The sequence below is a fragment of the Nycticebus coucang genome, chromosome 18 (genome assembly GCF_027406575.1).
Source record: "Nycticebus coucang isolate mNycCou1 chromosome 18, mNycCou1.pri, whole genome shotgun sequence".
In the NCBI taxonomy this organism is placed as follows: domain Eukaryota; kingdom Metazoa; phylum Chordata; class Mammalia; order Primates; family Lorisidae; genus Nycticebus; species Nycticebus coucang.
This window is the reverse complement of record NC_069797.1, coordinates 35,154,984-35,174,598: the sequence shown is the minus strand read 5'-3', so window position 1 is coordinate 35,174,598 and position 19,615 is coordinate 35,154,984. Positions and strand designations below refer to the sequence as shown.

The 19,615-nt window shown below is 43.4% G+C and overlaps 1 protein-coding gene across 5 annotated transcripts; it reads left to right on the top strand.

Moving 5' to 3' along the window:
- The first annotated feature begins 146 nt into the window (after positions 1 to 146).
- C18H17orf75 (chromosome 18 C17orf75 homolog) lies at positions 147 to 19,378 on the top strand. Of its 5 annotated transcripts, none has more exons than XM_053568986.1 (10): positions 147 to 330; positions 1,044 to 1,124; positions 6,377 to 6,502; positions 8,258 to 8,398; positions 8,568 to 8,625; positions 12,411 to 12,530; positions 13,960 to 14,024; positions 14,472 to 14,626; positions 17,945 to 18,048; positions 18,794 to 19,378. In XM_053568986.1, exons 1-10 carry the CDS (start codon positions 191 to 193, stop codon positions 19,007 to 19,009), a joined length of 1,206 nt encoding a protein of 401 aa, XP_053424961.1. In that variant the 5' UTR covers positions 147 to 190; the 3' UTR covers positions 19,010 to 19,378. The 5 variants fall into 5 exon arrangements, with proteins under 5 accessions (XP_053424961.1, XP_053424962.1, XP_053424963.1 ...); XM_053568987.1 differs by having other exon boundaries at positions 156 to 330; positions 14,490 to 14,626; XM_053568991.1 differs by having other exon boundaries at positions 237 to 461.
- The last annotated feature ends 237 nt before the right edge of the window (positions 19,379 to 19,615 follow it).

The window sequence follows — 19,615 nt, the reverse complement described above, 5'->3', positions numbered from 1 at the left end:
GTGAGTCCGCTAGCCCCTGGGGGGAGAAAAGCCTTCCTTTCCAAGTCAGCGGCTCTGCCCGAGAACGCGAGGAAACCAGCGGAACTCAGGTGTGCTAGGCCCGTGAGCCGCACGAGCCCGGCCAGCGAGGACTGTACCGCAGCGGGGGAGCGCTTTGGCAAGGACACAGGGCTGCTCCGAGGCTACAGCGATGCTCCCCTCCTTGCAGGAATCGCTGGACGGGGATGAAAAGGAGCTAGAGAGCAGCGAGGAGGGTGGCACCGCCGAGGAGAGGAGACTCGAGCCGCCTCCCAGCAGCCACTACTGTCTCTACAGCTACTGCGGAAGCAGGTGCCGGCGCCCGGCCCAGCCTGTCCGGCCGCCCTCGCGTCCCCACCCCGGGCCTGCTGCCCGGCCTTGCAACCCCACCCACGGCCCGGCGGCCTGGCCGCTCCCAAACGCCATCTCCTGTCCCAGCCCAGGTCTCTGGCCCGAAGGGCCCTACAAGCCGTTCTTCCCGCCCCCGATCCTGGGCTTTAATGCTTGGTTCTCCCAAGCTTATGTTTTCCATCTGTCCCTGTGTCATACCCGCCCCTTCCTCACGCCGCTGCCCTGTGTTTAACGCAGTGCCCTGCACGCTCTGGAATGTCATTTCCCATCCCTGTTCTTTCTGTTGTACCTCCCACCCCTTTCCTCTATTTCTGCCACACACACCCATACCCCGGTTTTCGTCTGTCTTTGCTGCCTCTTATTCCTACTGCCTGTCTGACTTTCCTGGGGCTCTCTTGGCTCTGTAAAGTCTGGGGTGTTTTAGAGGCGTTTCCTTGAACTTGGCTGGGTAATCTTTCCTCCACCCTCTTAGGTGGTCTGGAGAGAGAAGGGGTTCTTGTCAGCATTGTTTTATGGAGTTTTGCTGCCATGAAGACAGGCAATGGAGGACCCTTGCACTTTGACTTTCCCGCATTTTTAGTTGACTCCTCGCCCTTACCCTACTTGGGAGGCCTCCATACTCTGCTTGATTTAGAGCCCCAAATTGACAGCACTTTTGCCTTTGTGGCTTGCAGATTGGCACAGCAGCGAGGGGACAGTGATGATGGAAGCCCAAGTGGCATAAATGCAGAAACTCCCTCTGGTGATGATTTCAGGTAAAAACAGCTTAACCCATGCATGTGCTTTTTATCTTACCTGCATTTCTTGCCTGTAGCTGTCAGTATGTGTCCTATTTCCACTGAGCCTTCCCTGAATCAAACCATCAAATCCTTCTATGTCCTGGGAAATCTCTTCCTAATTTCCTCACTGGCTCATTCATTCAAGACTGGGGCAGATGCAAATACTGATAGAGTTCCCTGGTGATTAGCCAGAGAGAGAATTATTCTGAGTTTCTTGATTGGAACTTCAGTAAGATATTTGCTATCATATTGCGATCAAGGAATTTAATGGACAGTATGGTGACTATAGTTAATGACAACATTTTTTTTTTTTTTTTTGTGGTTTTTGGCCTGGGCTGGGTTTGAACCCGCCACCTCCGGCATATGGGACCGGTGCCCTACTCCTTGAGCCACAGGCGCCGCCAACATGTATTTTTTGAAAAAATGCTAAGAAAATGTATGGTATGTGTTCTCACCACAAAAGTGTTAACTATGTGAAGTAATGTGTATGTTACTTGGCTAGATTTAACCATTATATATTGTGTATATGCTTTAAACCATCATGTTATACATGATAAACGCAGATAATTTTATGTTTATTTAAAAAAGTAAATAACTTTGGAAAAATTTTTACTTATTTATTTATTTTTTAGAGACAGGATCTTGGTCTGTGACCCAGGCTGGAGTGCAGTGGCACAATCATAGCTCACTGCAGCCTCAAACTCTCAGCCTCAAGCGATCCTTCCTCCTTAGTCTCCCAGAGTGCCGAGATTATAGGTGTAAGTCACCATGCCTGGCTGAAAGAAAATAAATTAAAAATCCTCTTGTTTTCCCCTTTGAATATTCTTTGGTAAAACTCTTCTACCACACATGAGAATGTAAACTCTAAAACAGAAGGAGTTGTCTCTTTTGTTAATTGATGTCTCCCTACCTTGTACCTCAAGTAGAATTTGTCACAGGGTAGACATTTAATACATATTTGTTAAATGAATGAATAAATGCAGCTTGGCACTTGGTGAAAAATAAGTTCTAATACACGAATACTGTGTTCACTGAGTGGATAATGGGTGACTTAAGGAATTTTTCAGATGTCATAACAGTATTGTCTTATATATGTATACTATATATATTTATATTTATATATAACAGTCATATATGTATACATATATATTTGACAATACAGTATTGTCTTATATATGTATACGTAAATATTTATGTATACATAGATAAGAGTATTGTCTTATCTATGTATACATATATATTTTTTTTGCTGTTGTTGTTGTTGTAGTTTTGGCCGGGGCCTGGTTCGAACCCACCACCCTCGGTATATGGGACCAGCACCCTATTCCCTGAACCACAGGCACCACCCCTGTATACATGTTTTAAAAGTCTTCATCCTTTTCTCTATAATATTCTGAAATTTAAAAATAGTTCAAGTCCCCTTGAACTCATTCAAAGTGGGGGAAAAAGTTGTTATCTTCTAGAGTTACATAGTAAGAAATTTATAGATGAAACGATATGATGCCTGGGACATATTTCTTTTTTTTTTTTTTTTGTAGAGACAGAGTCTCACCTTATCGCCCTCGGTAGAGTGCTTATGGCATCACACAGCTCACAGCAATCTCCAACTCCTGGGCTTAGGCGATTCTCCTGCCTCAGCCTCCCGAGTAGCTGGGACTACAGGCGCCCGCCACAACGCCCGGCTATTTTTTTGTTGCAGTTTTGACCGGGGCCGGGTTTGAACCCGCCACCCTCGGTATATGGGTCTGGCACCCTACCCGCTGAGCCACAGGCGCCACCCCCAACCTGGGACATATTTCAAAATAACGAGACCAGGCACAGTGGCTCACGCCTGTAGTCCTAGTACTTTGGGAGGCCAAGGAGGAGGATTGGTTGAGGCAAGTTCAAGACCAGATCTGACAATATAATGAGACCCCATCTCTACAAAAAATAAAAATAAATTGGGAAGCTGAGGAAGGAGGATTGCTTGAGCCCAAGATTTTGAAGCTACAGTAAGCTATGATTAGACTACTGTATTCTAGCCTGCACAACAGAGCAAGACCCTGTGTCTATTAAAAAAAAAAATCAGGCTCAGCACCCGTAGCATAGTGGTTACGGCACCAGCCCCATACACTGAGGCTGGTGGGTTCGAACCTGGCCTGGGTCAGCTAAACAACAATGATAACTACAACCAAAAATAGCCGGGTGTTATAGCTGGTGCCTATAGTCCCCTTGGGAGGCTGAGGCAAGAGAATCGCTTGAGCCCAAGAGTTTGAGGTGGCTGTGAGCTGTGACGCCATAGCACTCTACCGAGGGCAATGAAGTGAAACTCTGTCTAAAAAAAAAAAAAATCTGGGAGCCAGATGGGGGGAGCAATATAGGTGTACAGATGAAATAAGATTGGCTATGAGGCCAGGGGTGGTGGGTAATCCTAGCATTCTAGGAGGCAGAGGCAGGAGGATCACTTGAGTTCAGGATTTTTTTTTTTTTTTGCAGTTTTTGGCCAGGGCTGGGTTTGAACCCACCACCTCCAGCATATGGGGCCGGCGCCCTACTCCTTGAGCCACATGCTCCGCCCTGAGCTCAGGATTTTGAGACCCCTCAGCAAGAACCAGGCCCCATCTCTATAAAAATAGAGAAAATGAGCAGGGCATTGTGGTGCCTATAGTTCTAGCTACTTGGGAGTCTGAGGCAGGATTGCTTCAACCCAGGAGTTTCAGGTTGCTGTGAGCTAGGCTGATACCATGACACTCTAGCCTGGGCAACAGAGCGAGGCTTTGTCTCAAAAAAATTAAGTAATTAAATTTAGTCAATTAATTTATTTTTGTCATCCTTGGTAAAGTATTGTGGTGGTATAGCTCACAGCAGCCTCTAACTCTTGTGCTCAGGCAATTCTCTTGCCTTCAGCCTCCCAAGTAGCTGGGACTATAGGCGCCTGCCACAACGCCTGGCTATTTTTAGAAATGAGGTATCACTCTTGCTCAGGCTGGTCTGTAACCTGTGAGCTCAAGCAATCCACCTGTCTTGGCCTCCCAGAGTGCTAGGATTATAGGCATGAGCCACTGCACCAGCCAAATAAAATTAAAATTTTTTTAAAAATTGGCCATGTGGTGGTGCCCATAGCTCATTGAGTAGGGTGCCTGCCAGCTAAAACAACAATACCAACTGCAACAACAACAACAACAAAAGATAGCCGGTGTTGTGGCAGCCGCCAGTAGTCCCAGCTACTTGGGAGGCTGAGGCAAGAGAATCCCTTAAGCCCAAGAGTTTAAGGTTGCTGTGAGCTATGACACCACAGCACTCTACTCAGGACCACAGCTTGAGACTGTCTCAAAAAAAAAAAATTGGTCATGAGTCAGTAACTGTTAAAATTGGGTGGCGGGTACATGTGGGCTCATTATACCGCACTATCTGCTTTTTTGTTTGTTTGTTGTTTTTCTGAGACAGAGTCTCACTTTGTCGCTCTCGGTAGGGTGCTGTGGCATCACAGCTCACAGCAACCTCCAACTCTTGGACTCAGGTAATTCTTTTGCCTCAGCCTCCCGAGTAGCTGGGACTACAGGCGCCCGCCACAGCGCCTGGCTATTTTTGTGTTGCAGTTTGGCCGGGGCCGGGTTCAAACCCACCACCCTCTGTATATGGGGCCGGCACCCTAGCCACTGAGCCACAGGCGCCGCCCTCTATCTGCTTTTTGCTTGAAATTTTCCACAATATGAATTAAAACAAAAGACCTTGAGAAGTATTGGGTTTATATTCCCTGTTGTGAAGTATGGTTATAGAAGAGCTTTTTTTTTTCTGTATATTCACTTTATAGTCTCTGTTTATATTCTTTTTTTTTTTTTTTTGTAGAGACAGAGTTTCACTTTATTGTCCTCGGTAGAGTGCTGTGGCGTCACACAGCTCACAGCAACCTCCAAATCCTGGGCTTAGGCGATTTTCCTGCCTCAGCCTCCTGAGTAGCTGGGACTACAGGTGCCTGCTACAACGCCCGGCTATTTTTTTGTTGCAGTTTGGCCCTGCAACAAAAAAAAAAAACTGAAAAAAAAAAAACTGAAATTTTGATTTTTTGTTCATAGGGAATACTGAACTGGTGTGTTTATTCACGAGCAGTGCGTAGTTGGAGGATTGAGGAAAAGCAAGAGGCCCAAAATAGTAACATAGAGAGGAGAAGAGTGAGTGAAGCAGGAAATGCAGTGATAGTTGGGCAGCAGTTAGGGCCCACTTGCGGCTGGTGATCATTCGTTTAAAATGAGACTAGACATTGTGGATATGAGTTTTTATCCAACCACATTCAGCTGCACAGGTGCAGGTACAGAGTAGGTGGAGCACTGGACTAACCAGGGCAGAAGCTTTTTTTTTTTTTGTAGAGACAGAGTTTCACTTTATTGCCCTCGGTAGAGTGCCGTGGCGTCACACGGCTCACAGCAACCTCCAACTCCTGGGCTCAGGCAATTCTCCTGCCTCAGCCTCCAGAGTAGCTGGGACTACAGGCGCCCGCCACAACGCCCGGCTATTTTTTCGTTGCAGTTTGGCCGGGGCTGGGTTTGAACCCGCCACCCTCGGCATATGGGGCCAGCGCCCCACTCACTGAGCCACAGGCGCCGCCCCTGGGGCAGAAGCTTTTAAACTGTCAATTATACCAAATAAAGTTGAAAGAAGGAAAAAAAAAAAGAATGTGTACAGGAATGTGATTATAATGTGACTGACTGTGGAATTTAAGCTGAGCAAGGAGGGAAGAGAAATGAGAAACTTCAGGGACTATAAAAAAAAAAAAATTAAGGAGCTTCTGATTGGATAGGGTACCAAGAGCGTCCTTCTAGGGCCCTGAGTGACAGATGATGTGATTCCCACATATTCAAGGCTGCTACAGCAGCTTTTTCTGCGCTGGGACCGGGCGCTCCCTAGAGGAGGTTTGCATTTAACGTATGTAAGGTTATGCCATTTATGAATTATATACGTGACATTCAAAATTGGAAAAAACATAAAAATTATTATAAAAAAAAAATTGAGGGTTCCAGTAGAGTCACAGTGCTGGAGAGAATGAGCTGGAAAGATAGGAATATTTTAAACTATTTGATGAGGTAGATCATACTTGGTGACGTACATTCCTACAAGCCTCATCAATAGGAGTCATATAGAAAGCTTTCTCAAGTTCTTATAGGACCCTGGCTTTGATACCATTCTGTCTGGCTTACAAGTATGAATGTACTAGTCCATTAGTAAGGAATGTGTGTCTTTCATTTGTCAAGCCTCTCCTTGGTTGATACTAATCTACCATCTGAAGTGGAGCCAGAGCTGCGCAGTTTCATTGCTAAGCGTCTTTCAAAGGGAGCAGTTTTTGAAGGGCTGGGTAATGTTGCATCTGTGGAGCTAAGGTAAGTGTAAAAATGCTATGTCCTGAGTTTTTATTTCTGAGCTAAATATGAGAACTGATGAAAAACTCTAAAAAGGGCGGTGCCTGTGGTTCAGTGAGTAGGGCGCCAGCCCCATGTACCAACGGCGGCAGGTTCAAACCCGGCCCCAGCCAAACGGCAACAACAAAAAAAAAAAAAAAAAAAGAAAGAAAGAAAGCAAAACTCTAAAAGATCAGCTTCTGCTAGACCTGCAGAATTTATCTTTATTTTCTGGCAGCCTGAGCACTGGAATATACACATAAATATTTCTGTAGTGGAATTAATTGAATGTCAGAGACTCTGATACCTAAATGTACTTTGTCTAGTTCTTGGACAAAAAGAGTTAATTACTAAAGCTAAAATTGTATACTTTATAGTTTATAAAGTGCTTTCACAAACTTGTGATACAGTTCTTTTTATAAAGGGGAGATAGAAGCCAGGTGCAGTGGCCCATGCCTGTAATCCTAGCACTCTGTGAGGCCAAGGCAGGTGGATCATCTGAACTCAGGAGTTCAAGACCAGCCTGAGCAAGAGTGAGACTCAATCTCTCCTAAAAATAGAATAACTAGCTGGGTGTCATGGTGGGCAGCTATAGTTCCAGCTACTTGGGAGGCTAAGGCAAAAGGTGACAGAGTGAGACTTTGTCTCAAAAAAAAAAAAACAAAAAACCCAAAGGGAAGATAGAGCAGATACTCTTTTTAAAAAATTTAATTTAATTTTTTTTTGTAGAGACAGAGTCTTACTTTATTGCCCTCAGTAGAGTTCTGTGGCGTCACAGCTCATGGCAACTCCCACCTCCTGGGCTTAGGTGATTCTCTTGCCTCTTGCCTCAGCCTCCTCAGTAGCTAGGACCGCAGGCACCCTGCACAACACCCGGCTATTTTTTTTTTTTTTAATTTATTTTTATTAAACCATAGCTGTGTACATTAGTATGATCGTGGGGCACTATACACTTGGTTCATAGATCGTTTGACACATTTTCATCACATTAGTTAACATAGCTTTTGTAGCATTTTCTTAGTTATTTTGCTAAGACCTTTACATTCCACATTTACTAGGATTCACATATACCCTTGTAAGATGCACCGCAGGTGTAATCCCATTAATCCCCAACACCCAGCTATTTTTTGTTGCAGTTTGGCCGGGGCCTGGTTTGAACCCGCCACCCTTGGTATATGGGGCTGGCGCCCTACCCACTGAGCCACAGGCATCGCTCTAGAGCAGATACTCTTATTTCCATTTTCAGTTGAGGAAATAAACCCAGAAGAGTTAGGTAGAGACCCAGAGGAGTTTGATAGTAGTTCAACTCAGACGGAAAGTCAGCATACAGGTCACCTCAAGAGTGTGAGGTTATGACCCATGGATGAGGCCACAGATTAAAGCTGGCACACCTGCCTGAAAAATCCATGATTTGTGAAGGCTTGAGAGAGGGAAGAACATGCTTTTATTAATGTTAACATGGCTGTACTATAAACAAGAGTAAAATTTGCATGCATTTTTCACATAAGACAGGAGAATTTAAAGAAATTTCATGTACATTAGGGGCTGCTTTAACTAAAGTCCATCAGGGTACACATTGAGTTTCCCCTCTACTATGAGCAAATCAACAAAAAGTCTGGGAAGCTGTAGGCAGCTTAATGATATTGTCATGTCAACATGAGCAGGGTTTAGAGCAGTCTACAAAATCAGATGCATGAGTTTCCAAAATTGTTGTTTACGTTTTTCTTTCTTTTCTAGAATTCCAGGTTACCGAGTTGGTTGTTATTACTGCCTTTTCCAACAAGAAAAAATTCTTTCTGAAACAACAGTGGACTCTGAACATAACCCTTCAGAGTATGTGGTCTGTTTTTTAGGAGGATCTGAAAAAGGACTTGAACTATATCCTTCTTAAGTCTTTGAGGGTATCAGGAAAGCAAGTGGAGGAGTAGTACTACAATGGTTTTCTACACCTTTATGTATTTACTTGAATTTGAGAGAATCTATATTTCCTGTTGAAAGTTAAAATACTCTTGATTAGTTATCCTTTATTGCTTCCTTAAGAATATACTTTCAGGCTTGAATTGGACAAGTATATTCAAGGGCTGAAAAATAACATGAACTGTGAGGTAAGAGGATTGATTTAATAGTTTTTTAAGACTAAAATGATTTTTTTTTTGGATAGGCTCTCTATCACTGAGGCTAGAGTGCAGTGGCATCATCATAGCTGACTGCAACCTCTAATTCCTGGCCTCAAGTGATCCTCTTCCCTCGGCTTCCCAAGTACCTGGGACTACAGGCACATGCCACAATACCCAGCTAATTTTTTCTATTTTAAGTAGAGATGCAGTCTCACTCATGCTCAGCCTGTTCTTGAACTCCTGACCTCAAGCGATCTTCCCACCCTGGACTCCCAGAGTGCCAGGATTAGAGGCATGAGCCACTGTACTAGCCAAGACTGAAATGAGTAACACAATATATTTGCCAAATCATATAAGTAAAAACAAAGACAGCTAAATTATAGAAGCGTCCTGCCTTGTGGGCTAGTAGACCGTTTATTTAATTTAATTAATTAATTTATTTTGAGACAAAGTTTCATTATTTCGCTCTCAGTAGAGTACCGTGACATCACATTTCACAACAACCTCACACTCTGGGACTTAAGCGATTCTCTTGCCTCAGCTTCCCAAGTACATGGGACCACAGGCGCCCGTCACAATACCTGGCTATTTTTTTGTTGTAGTTGTCATTATCGTTTGGCAGGCCCGGCCTGGTTTGAACTTGCCAGCCCTGATATATGTGGCTGGCTCCCTAGCTGCTTAGCTACAGGCACCTAGCCTATTTTTTTTTCTTTTTTTCTTTTTTTTTGAGAAAGAGTATGACTATGTCGCCCTCGGTAGAGTGCCATGGTGTCACAGCTCACAGCAACTTCTAACTCTTGGGCTTAAGCGAGTCTCCTGTCTCAGCCTCCCAAGTAGCTGGGACTATCAGCATCTGCCATAATGCCTGGCTATTTTTTGTTGCAGTTGTCATTGTTGTTTTAGCTGGCCCCAGCTGGGTTCAATCCTGCCAGCCTTGGTGTATCTGGCCAGCTCTGTAACCACTGTGCTACAGGTGCTGAGCCCTATTTTTTTTTTTTGATACAGAGTCTCACTTTGTTGCCCTCAGTAGAGTGCTGTGGCATCATAGCTCACGGCAACCTCAAACTCTTAGGCACAAGTGATTCTCTTGCCTCAGCCTCCCAAGTAGCTGGGATTACAGGCACTCACCACACCCGCCTATTTTTACAAACAGGGTCTCGCACTTGCTCAGCCTGGTCTCAAACCTGTGAGCTGAGGCAGTCTACCCACCTCAGCCTCCCAGAGTGCTAGGATTATAGGCATGAGCCACTGTGTATGACTGACAGTTGATTTTTAAGGGAAGCAAAGAATATAGTCTTTTTTTTTTTTTTTTTGGCCGGGGCTGGGTTTGAACCCGCCACCTCCGGCATATGGGACCGGCGCCCTACCCGCTGAGCCACAGGAGCCGCCCAGAATATAGTCTTATAAGTGCTGAAAGTTTCACAAGACTACTTCTGATGTTTGATATCTGTGAAAAATTCAATCTATTAAATTAATTGGCATGTAGTAACATGTCTGGGAAGAAAGAGGATGCCCTTTTCCTAATTTCTAGGCACATAGGTTTATATTCTGATCAGAACTAATGGTCCGTGCAGCCTCTGGTACCAAAGACATACTGTGCAATGATATAGCTGTCCTTGATCTCAACATTAATGATTGTTAGAAACTTTCCATTTTTATTAATCAATTTTTTATTAATTAGATATATCCTTATTGACTAATTTATCCATAGCTTTTAAAAACTATGCTTTCAGCGTATAGTATTTGTTAATGTTATGACTCTCATAAATTTAATGCCCCTAACTTACATAGTAATAGTCCTCTTACTTGTCATGTATGTACCGGACACCATAGGATGGAGGAGGAAAGGATAGCATAGGAGTGAGCCAGGGATGCATGACGGGGGGATCTGTCCCCTGAGACTAGAGCTCCTGCTAGGTGACACTAGTCTCAGAGAGCAGCACACCTGACAGCGAGAGCGGGTTAGTGTGCTTTGATGGGCTCCCTGTACCCGTCCCTGTTCACATTTTGAGTACATTGAGTTCTGTGTCTATACTCCTTTAGTCATTCAGTGAGCATGTAATAAGCTTGTATTATGCATGTTTTAGTCTCTGTACTAGGTGCTGGGGAAATTTGTTTTTTCTTTTTTTGCAGTTTTTGGCTGGGGCTGGGTTTGCACATGCCACCTCCGGCATACGGGGCTGGTGCCCTACTCCTTTGAGCCACAGACGCCACCCCTCTTTTTTTTTTTTTTTTTTTTTTTTAAGAGACAGAGTTTCATTTTGTCACCCTTGGTAGAGTGCTGTGACGTTACAGCTCACAGCAACCTCCAGCTCTTGGGCTTAGGTGATTCTCTTGCCTCAGCCTTTCAAGTAACTGGGACTACAGGCGCCCGCCACAACACCCGGCTATTTTGTTGTTGTTGTTGTTGTTGCAGTTTGGCTGGGGCCAGCTTTGAACCCACCACCCTCAGTATATTGGGCCGGTGCCCTACTCACTGAGCCACAGGTGCCACCCCATGATTGTTTTTTTAGCTACAGAGTCTCATTCTGTTGTCCCAGGCTAGAGTTTGGTGGTGTCATCGCTCACAGCAACCTCAAACTCTTGGGCTCAAGTGATCCTCTTGCCTCAGACTCCTGAGTATCTGGGACTACAGTGTGAACCACCATGCATGGCTAGTTTTTCTATTTTTAGTAAAGATGGTGTCTGTCTCTTGCTCAGGCTGGTCTTGAACTCCCAAGCTCAAGTGATCCTCCCGACTCAGTCTCCCAGATATCTAGGATTATAGGCATGAGCCACGGTGCCCAGCCAGAAATGATAATATTGAGAGAGTACCGCCAGTGAGTACACAGTATAGTGGGGGGAGATGGACCTGTAAATCCGAGACTCCTCCCAATAAAGGAGCGTCCTATATGTAACCTTATCAATTCAGTCTCTTCATCTTAGACATTAGTATTTCTTAGTGTGTTTTTATAAAGAAATTCAACATAGAATTAATTTTTTTTTTTTTTTTTTCTCTTTTTCTTTTTCTTTTTTTTTTTGTAGAGACAGAGTCTCACTTTATCACCCTTGGGAGAGTGCCGTGGCATCACACAGCTCACAGCAACCTCCAACTCCTGGGCTTAGGCAATTCTCCTGCCTCAGCCTCCCGAGTAGCTGGGACTACAGGCGCCCGCCACAACGCCCGGCTATTTTTTGGTTGCAGTTTGGCTGGGGCTGGGTTTGAACCTGCCACCCTCAGTATATGGGGCTGGCGCCCTACTCACTGAGCCACAGGCACCGCCCTAGAATTAATTTTCATCTTGTCCAACATGCCCCAAAAAGCTATATCACAATTCCTTTTTTTAAATTAGTAGTGTTAGCTTAATATAAGGAGGTGCTGTGGCTCACGCTTATAATCCTAGTACTCTAGGAGGACAAGGCAGGATTCCTTGAACTCAGGAGTTAGAGACCAGCCTGTGTAAGAATAAGATCCGTCTCTACTAAAACTAGAAAAATTAGCTGGGCACGACTCTGTAGTCCCCACTACTTGGGAGGCTGAGGCAAGAAGATCACTTGAGTCCTGGAGTTTGAAGTTGCAGTGAACTACAATGACACCACTGCAGTCTACCCAGGGCAACAGAAGGAGACTCTGTCTTATTAAAAGAAAACTTGAATCCTCCTCTTCTCTCCTTTAAAAAAAAATTAAAGAGTATAGTGAATAAGATTTTAAGTCCACTAAGGTGAAAGCTTATATTAGATTATAGTAATATAATTATGTTCATTAAAGCAAATGACATTCTTTCTTGATCTAGGAAAGGGGCTTGGAGAACCACATAAAGTCCTATCTGTGCAGCTGGTTTGAGGATGTTGTGTGCCCAATCCAAAGGGTTGTTCTTCTCTTTCAGGAGAAGCTTACTTTTCTGCTACATGCTGTAAGTATTATCCAAACAAGAGTGTTTCCTTTTGGCAGAGTTTGATTCTTTTAGAGACATACTTATTTTATCTGAACATTACTTTGCCCCAGCCCCTAATAGTCACTCAAAATATCCTTGCTATCGAGATGGACCACACTTTATTTTCTCAGACCTAGAAAGTTATTTTACTAAGGTAGAATTGAATTGCAAATGATAGCTGAGTCTTCCTAATAAGATAAAACATTTAAAAATAATTACTTTTCACGGCCAGGCATGGTGGCTCACACCTGTAATCCTAGCACTCTGGGAGGTCAAGGCTGGTGGATTGCCTGAGCTCACAGATTTGAGACCAGCCTCAGCCAGAGGGAGACCTCGTCTCTAAAAATAGCCAGTCGTGGTGGGTGCCTATAGTCACAGCTACTCTGGAGGCTGAGGCAAGAGAATCTCTTGAGCCCAAGAATTTGAGGTTGCTGTGAGCTGTGATGCCATGGCACTCTACCATGGGCAACAAAGTAAGACTCTGTCTCAAAAAAAAAAAAAATTAGTGGCTCAGCGCCTGTAGCTCAGCGGCAGAGGTGCCAGCCACATACACCAGAGCTGGCGGGTTCGAATCCAGTCTGGGCCTGCCAAACAAAATGACAACTACAAGCAAAAAAAAACCCCAAAATAGCCGGGTGTTGTGGCGGGCACCTGTAGTCCCAGCTACTTGGGAGGCTGAGGCAAGAGAATCGCCTAAGCCCAGGAGTTGGAGGTTTTTGTGAGTTGTGTGATGCCACGTCACTCTACCCAGGGCAACAGCTTGAGGCTATTTTTTGGTTGCAGTTTGGCCTGGGCTGGGTTTTAACCCGCCATCCTCGGTATATGGGGCTGGCGCCTTACCAACTGAGCCATAGGCGGCCGCCCGAGATATAATTTCCAAAACAATTTGAAAAGGAAAACAAAAATCCAGCCTGGGCACAGTGGCTCACATCTGTAATCCTAGCACTCTGGGAGGCCCAGGTGGGTGGATTGCTTGAGCTCAGGAGTTCGAGATCAGCCTGAGCAAGAGAGAGACCCTGTCTCTACTGAAAAAAAAAAAAATAGAAAAACTTAGCTGGGCCTCATGGTGGACACCTATAGTCCTAGCTACTTGGGAGGCTGAGGCAAGATAATTGCATAAGCCCAAGAGTTAGAGGTTGGTGTGAGCCATGATGCCATGGAACTTTACCCAAAGGTGACAGTGAGACTCTGTCTCAAAAGAAAAAAAAAAAATCCAAAGCAATTTTAACTGCACAAAAGTTTTAGTGAGCAGCAGCTGAACAAGATTCTAGAGAGAGAGCTCATGGGCAGTGCCCATCAGTTGTTGTCTGTTGTGGTTATTGCAGAAGGCAACATTTAGTCATGAGTTGCTGCTCAATAAGGAAAACTGCAGTACATGTATCAATCAATCTTTATTTTTCTCTCCTAGGCCTTGAGTTATACTCCTGTTGAGGTTAAAGAATCAGATGAAAAAACAAAGAGGGACATTAACAGGTAAAAACCATGGTTTTTGCAAAGAGAGAAGCTTTTCTTTTTCTTTTTTTTTTTTTAATTCACATTTTTTTGTTTTTTATGTTTTATTTTTTATTTTTATATTTTGAGACAGTCTCAAGCTGTTGTCCTGGGTAGAGTACTGTGGCATCATAGCTCAGCGCAGCCTCCAACTCAGGCTCAAGTGATTCTCTTGCCTCAATTTTTCTATTTTTAGTAGAGACAGGGTCTCGGTTTTGCTTAGGCTAGTCTCAAACTCATGAGCTCAAGCAATCCACCCATCTCGGCCTCCCAGAGTGCTAGGATTACAGGCGTGAGCCACCGTGCCTGGCCCAAGAGAGAAGCTTTTCCACAAGCCTGACATTTACATTTTAACCACCCCTCTGAATCCCCCAGTGCAAAATGAATTTGTTTTCTCCCTCCTATCCTGCAATATTGTTTGTGGAAAAGGACTTGTGTGTGTGGCAGGTTTCTGAGTGTGGCCAGTCTTCAAGGACTCATTCACGAAGGCACCATGACCTCTTTGTGCATGGCCATGACGGAGGAGCAGCACAGATCTGTGGTCATCGATTGCAGTAGCTCCCAGCCTCAGTTTTACAATGCAGGTGAGCCTTCCTGGGTCTCTTATGAGCCTCCAACAGATATATTCTTTCTACCTCGTGCAGTTTTACAACACTTATCTCAAACTTGCCAAAAACAATAGTAATCTCAAACTTGCCAAAAACAATAGTAATTCTAGAAACATGGAAATCACATCATGCCTCACAATTCTATTCCTGGTTATATAAAGAAACCCTTGCACGTGTACACAAGGACACAAATTTTTAAAAGTCCATGAAGGTATTATTTGAAAAAAACAAGGAGGGCGGTGCCTGTGGTGAAAGGGGTAGGGTGCTGGCCCCATATGCCGGAGGTGGCGGGTTCAGACCCCAACCCTGGCTAAAAACTGCAAAAAAAAAAAAAAGAATGAAAAAAACAAGGAATCGGAAGCAACTTAATGTTTATCAACAGAGAAATTGATAAGCTGCTATATTCATGCAATGGAATAATGCAAAGTAGTGAAAATGAATGAACTAGAGGCATGTGTCAGTACAGCTCTCAAGTATACTATTTAATGAAATAGCCATTAAAGAAAAATACACAAAGTTTTAACATATGTGGCTCGGCACCCATAGCACAGTGGTTACGGCGCCAGCTACATATACCAAGGGTGGAGGATCAAACCCGTCCTGGGCCAGCTGAACAGTTGCAACAAAAAAATAGCCGGGCATTGTGGCGGGGTGCCTGTTGTCCCAGCTACTTGGGAAGCTGAGGCAAGAGAATCGCTTAAGCCCAAGAGTTTGAGGTTGCTGTGAACAGTGACACCATAGGCACTCTACCAAGGGTGACTCAAAAAAAAAAAAAAAAATTTTAACATATGTAATAATATATATAAGCTTAGAGATACAAAGGTATGTGACAAGAGTTTAAAGAAACATGTAAGGGTCAGTCATGGTGGCACACACCTGTAATCTTAGTGCTCTGAGAGGCTGAGGTGAGAGGATTGAGGTCAGGAGTTCCAGACCAGCCTGAGCAAAACTGAGACCCTGTCTCTACTAAAAAAATTAAAAATAAAAAAAATATGGCTGGACGTGGTGGCTCATGCCTATAATCCTAGCTTTCTGGGAGGCCAAGACAAGAGGATAGCTTGAGCTGAGGAATTTCAGACCAGCCTGAACAAGAGCAATACCCCATCTCTATTAAAATTAGAGGAAATAAGCTGAGTGTTGTGGAAATAAGCTTAAGGAAATAAGCTCCTTTAATACAAGCTACCCTGTTTCCCCAAAAATAAGACAGTGTCTTATTTTAAGGTGTACTCCCAAAGATGCACTAGGTCTTATTTTCAGGGGACGTCTTATCTTTCCTGTAAGTAGGTCTTATTTTCAGAGGATGTCTTATTTTCAGGGAAACAGGGTAGTTGGGGGTTGAGGCAGGAGGGCTCCTTGAACCTAGGAGTTTGAGGTTGCTATGAGCTAGGCTGATGCTATAGTACTCTAGACTAGATGACAGAGTGGAACTCCATCTCAAAAAACATAAATAACCCAGACGTGAGAACAATGTAACCTAAAAATTGTACCCTCACATTAATTTGAAAAAATAAAAATAAATAATAAAATAAATCCTAAAAAATAAAAACAATAAACAAACAAAAAAATAATGAAATATGTGGGATGATAATCCTTTCTGAGGGGAAAGAACGGGTGTGCTTAGGGAAGAGCGCACTAGGAACTTCAACCATTTTGACATTTCTTAGACATGTAGTCAGCACACAATTTTTTTTTTTAGACAGAGTCTCACTGTGTCACCCTGGGTAGAGTGCCGTGGCATCACAGCTCACAGCAACCTCCAACTCCTAAGCTTAAGTGATGCTGTTGCCTCAGCCTCCCAAGTAGCTGGGACTACAGGTACCCACCCCAATGCCCGGTTATTTTTTAGTTGTAGTTGTCTTTGTTGTTTGGCAGGCCCAGGCTGGATTTGAACCCACCAGCTTGGGTGGATGTGGCTGGCACTCTAGCTGCTGAGCTACCGGCACCAAGCACACGATTTTTTTAGACCATTATAAAAGTCTTAAATAAGGGTGGTGCCTGTGGCTCAAAGGGGTAGGGCACCAGCCCCATATGCCAGAGGTGACGGGTTCAAACCCAGCCCTGGCCAAAAACCACAAAAAAAAAAAAAAGTCTTAAATAAGTCATTATACATGTTTTTCATAAAGAAATAAGTGTCTTTGGCTCGGCACCTGTAGCATAGTGGTTGTGTCACCAGCCACCTGCACCAAGGGTGGTGGGTTGGAACCCAGCCCGGGCCAGCTAAAACAACAGTGACAACTGTAACAAAAAATAGCTGGGCGTTGTGACAGGCACCTGTAGTCCCAGCTACTTGGGAGGCTGAGGCAAGAGGATCACTTACTCCCAAGAGTTTGAGGTTGCTGTGAGCTGTGACACTACGGCACTCTACCTAGGGTGACATAGTGAGACTCTGTCTCAAAAAAAAAGAAAGAAAGAAATGTCTTGGCACAATATAGTCCCAGCTATAGGAAGAGGGTCACTTGAGCTCAGGAATTTGAAGGTTTAGTGAGCTATGATCACACCCCTGTTTAGTGCTGCACATTAGCCAGGGCAACACAGTGAGGGTTCTGTCTCTAAAAATTAAAAAAATAAAATAATAAAAATTTTAAAAATTATTATTATTTTTTTGAGACTGAGTCTTAGTTTCATTCTTATTTTTATTTTTTATTTATTTATTTTTTTTTTTTTTTGTAGAGACAGAGTCTCACTTTATGGCCCTCGGTAGAGTGCCGTGGCCTCACACAGCTCACAGCAACCTCCAACTCCTGGGCTTAAGCGATTCTCTTGCCTCCTCAGCCTCCCGAGCAGCTGGGACTACAGGCGCCCGCCACAACGCCCGGCTATTTTTTGGTTGCAGTTTGGCCGGGGCTGGGCTTGAACCCGCCACCCTCGGTATATGGGGCCGGCACCTTACCTACTGAGCCACAGGCGCCGCCCATATTTTTTATTTTTTGTGACTCAGTCTTACTTTGTTGCCCTTGGTAAAGTGCCATTGAGTCATAGTTCACAGCAACCTCAAACTCTTGGGCTCAAGTGATCCTTCTGCTTCCGCCTCCCATGTAGCTTGGGACTACAGGCACCCACCATGATGCTTGGCTAGCTTTTCTATTTTTGGTAGAGATAGGGTCTAACTCTTGCTCAGGCTGGTCTTAAACTCCTGAGCTCAAGCAATCCACCCTACTGGGCCTCCCAGAATGCTAGGATTATAGTTATGAGCCATTGCTCCCAGCCTAAAAATAAAAAAAATTTAAAAAGAAATGTCTTGTGCTTTGCAGGATTTTGTTTTTATTGCTTTATTTTCTCCGAAATATTTTGTAGGAAGCAATCGGTTTTGTGAGGATTGGATGCAGGCTTTTTTAAATGGTGCTGAAGGGGGCAACCCTTTTCTTTTCCGACAAGTACTGGAGAACTTTAAACTAAAGGTAATTAGTTGGCTATACGCCGAGTGTCACATAACATTTTTGTCTGAATTTTAATTAGTGCCAGTAATGGTAACAAATCTGCTTTACAGCAATAATGTCTATTAATTAGGACATTCTCAGTTGAAATCATCAGATGACACTTAGACTTTATTTTTCAATAGCTTCTGCATACGTATCATTGCTAGTGAATTGGGTTGAATGCTTGCTTAAATTTAAGGGACATCAGTCTTATCATTTTGACTCTTAGTTGCAAAGCACAAAAATGTGGTTCAGTGCCTATGACTTCCAAACTCTAACAGGTGTGAGTGTTGCCACTTATTTAGAAGATTTTAGAACTATTTATACTATGTATAAGAGATTTTGTTTCGGGTGGCGCCTGTGGCTCAGTGGGTAGGGCGCCGGTCCCATATGCCGGAGGTGGCGGGTTCAAACCCAGCCCCGGCCAAAAAAGAAAAAAGAAAAATTAAAAAAAAAAGAGATTTTGTTTCACCAAACCATATTGGCAATAAAAATATGGAAATATTTAAAATAAAAAGCAAATATCTCAGTAACATATGCTGAGTTCTCAGCTAAATAAGAGGTTTTTTTTTTTTTTTTTTGAGAAGAAAAGGGAAGTTTATTAATATGCTAGCAAATGAGGAGGGTGGAAGAGTCCTGTCTCAAAAATACCACTGTCCTGGAGATAATTTTTAAGCTTCATTATTTTCTCACCAAACACGTATTTAACTAGGTAATCTTTTTCTAGGCCATACAAGACACAAACAATTTGAAGAGATTTATCCGGCAGGCGGAAATGAATCATTATGCTTTGTTTAAATGTTACATGTTCCTTAAAAACTGTGGTAGTGGAGATATACTTTTGAAGATTGTTAAAGTGGAACACGAAGAAATGCCTGAAGCCAAAAATGTGGTAGCTGTCCTTGAAGAATTCATGAAAGAAGCTCTTACCCAAAGTTTTTGATCATATGATAATTGTATCATGAAGTTATACATTCAAGCCTTAGTGTTTGAAATTGCAGTTGTTGTAATTGTTCATAGGATTGCTATTTAAGATTATTCGAAATTCATTCCACATTCTTTTTTCCTTTTGGTACTTATAAATTTAAAAGTCTGAGGAATGTCTTCAAGTCCTAGATAGATGTATGTGTTAGAGTTGTGAAAATTTAGTATATCACTGGTCCCATAAATTCTAGACTTCAGGAAGTTGTTGCTTAAAACACTTCAGAGGTGATTTTGTTTATGGCTTATCTCAGGAGTTTTCTGCAGTATTTAGCAACTTTTACTCTCAGAAAAATCATAATACTTCTTTCTCAATAGATAGTAGTGTCTTTAAAAAAATGTAATCCTAGGCCGGGCACAGTGGCTCACAACTGTAATCCTAGCCTCTGGGAGGTTGAGGCCAGAGGATTGCTTGAGTCCAGGAGTTTGAGACCAGCCTGAGCAAAAGTGAGACTCCTCTGTACAAAAAATAGGAAAATAAATTATCTGGGCATAGTAGCATGTAACTGTAGTATCAACTACTTGGGAGGCTGAGGCAAGGGAATCTCTAGAGCCTAGGAGTTTAAAG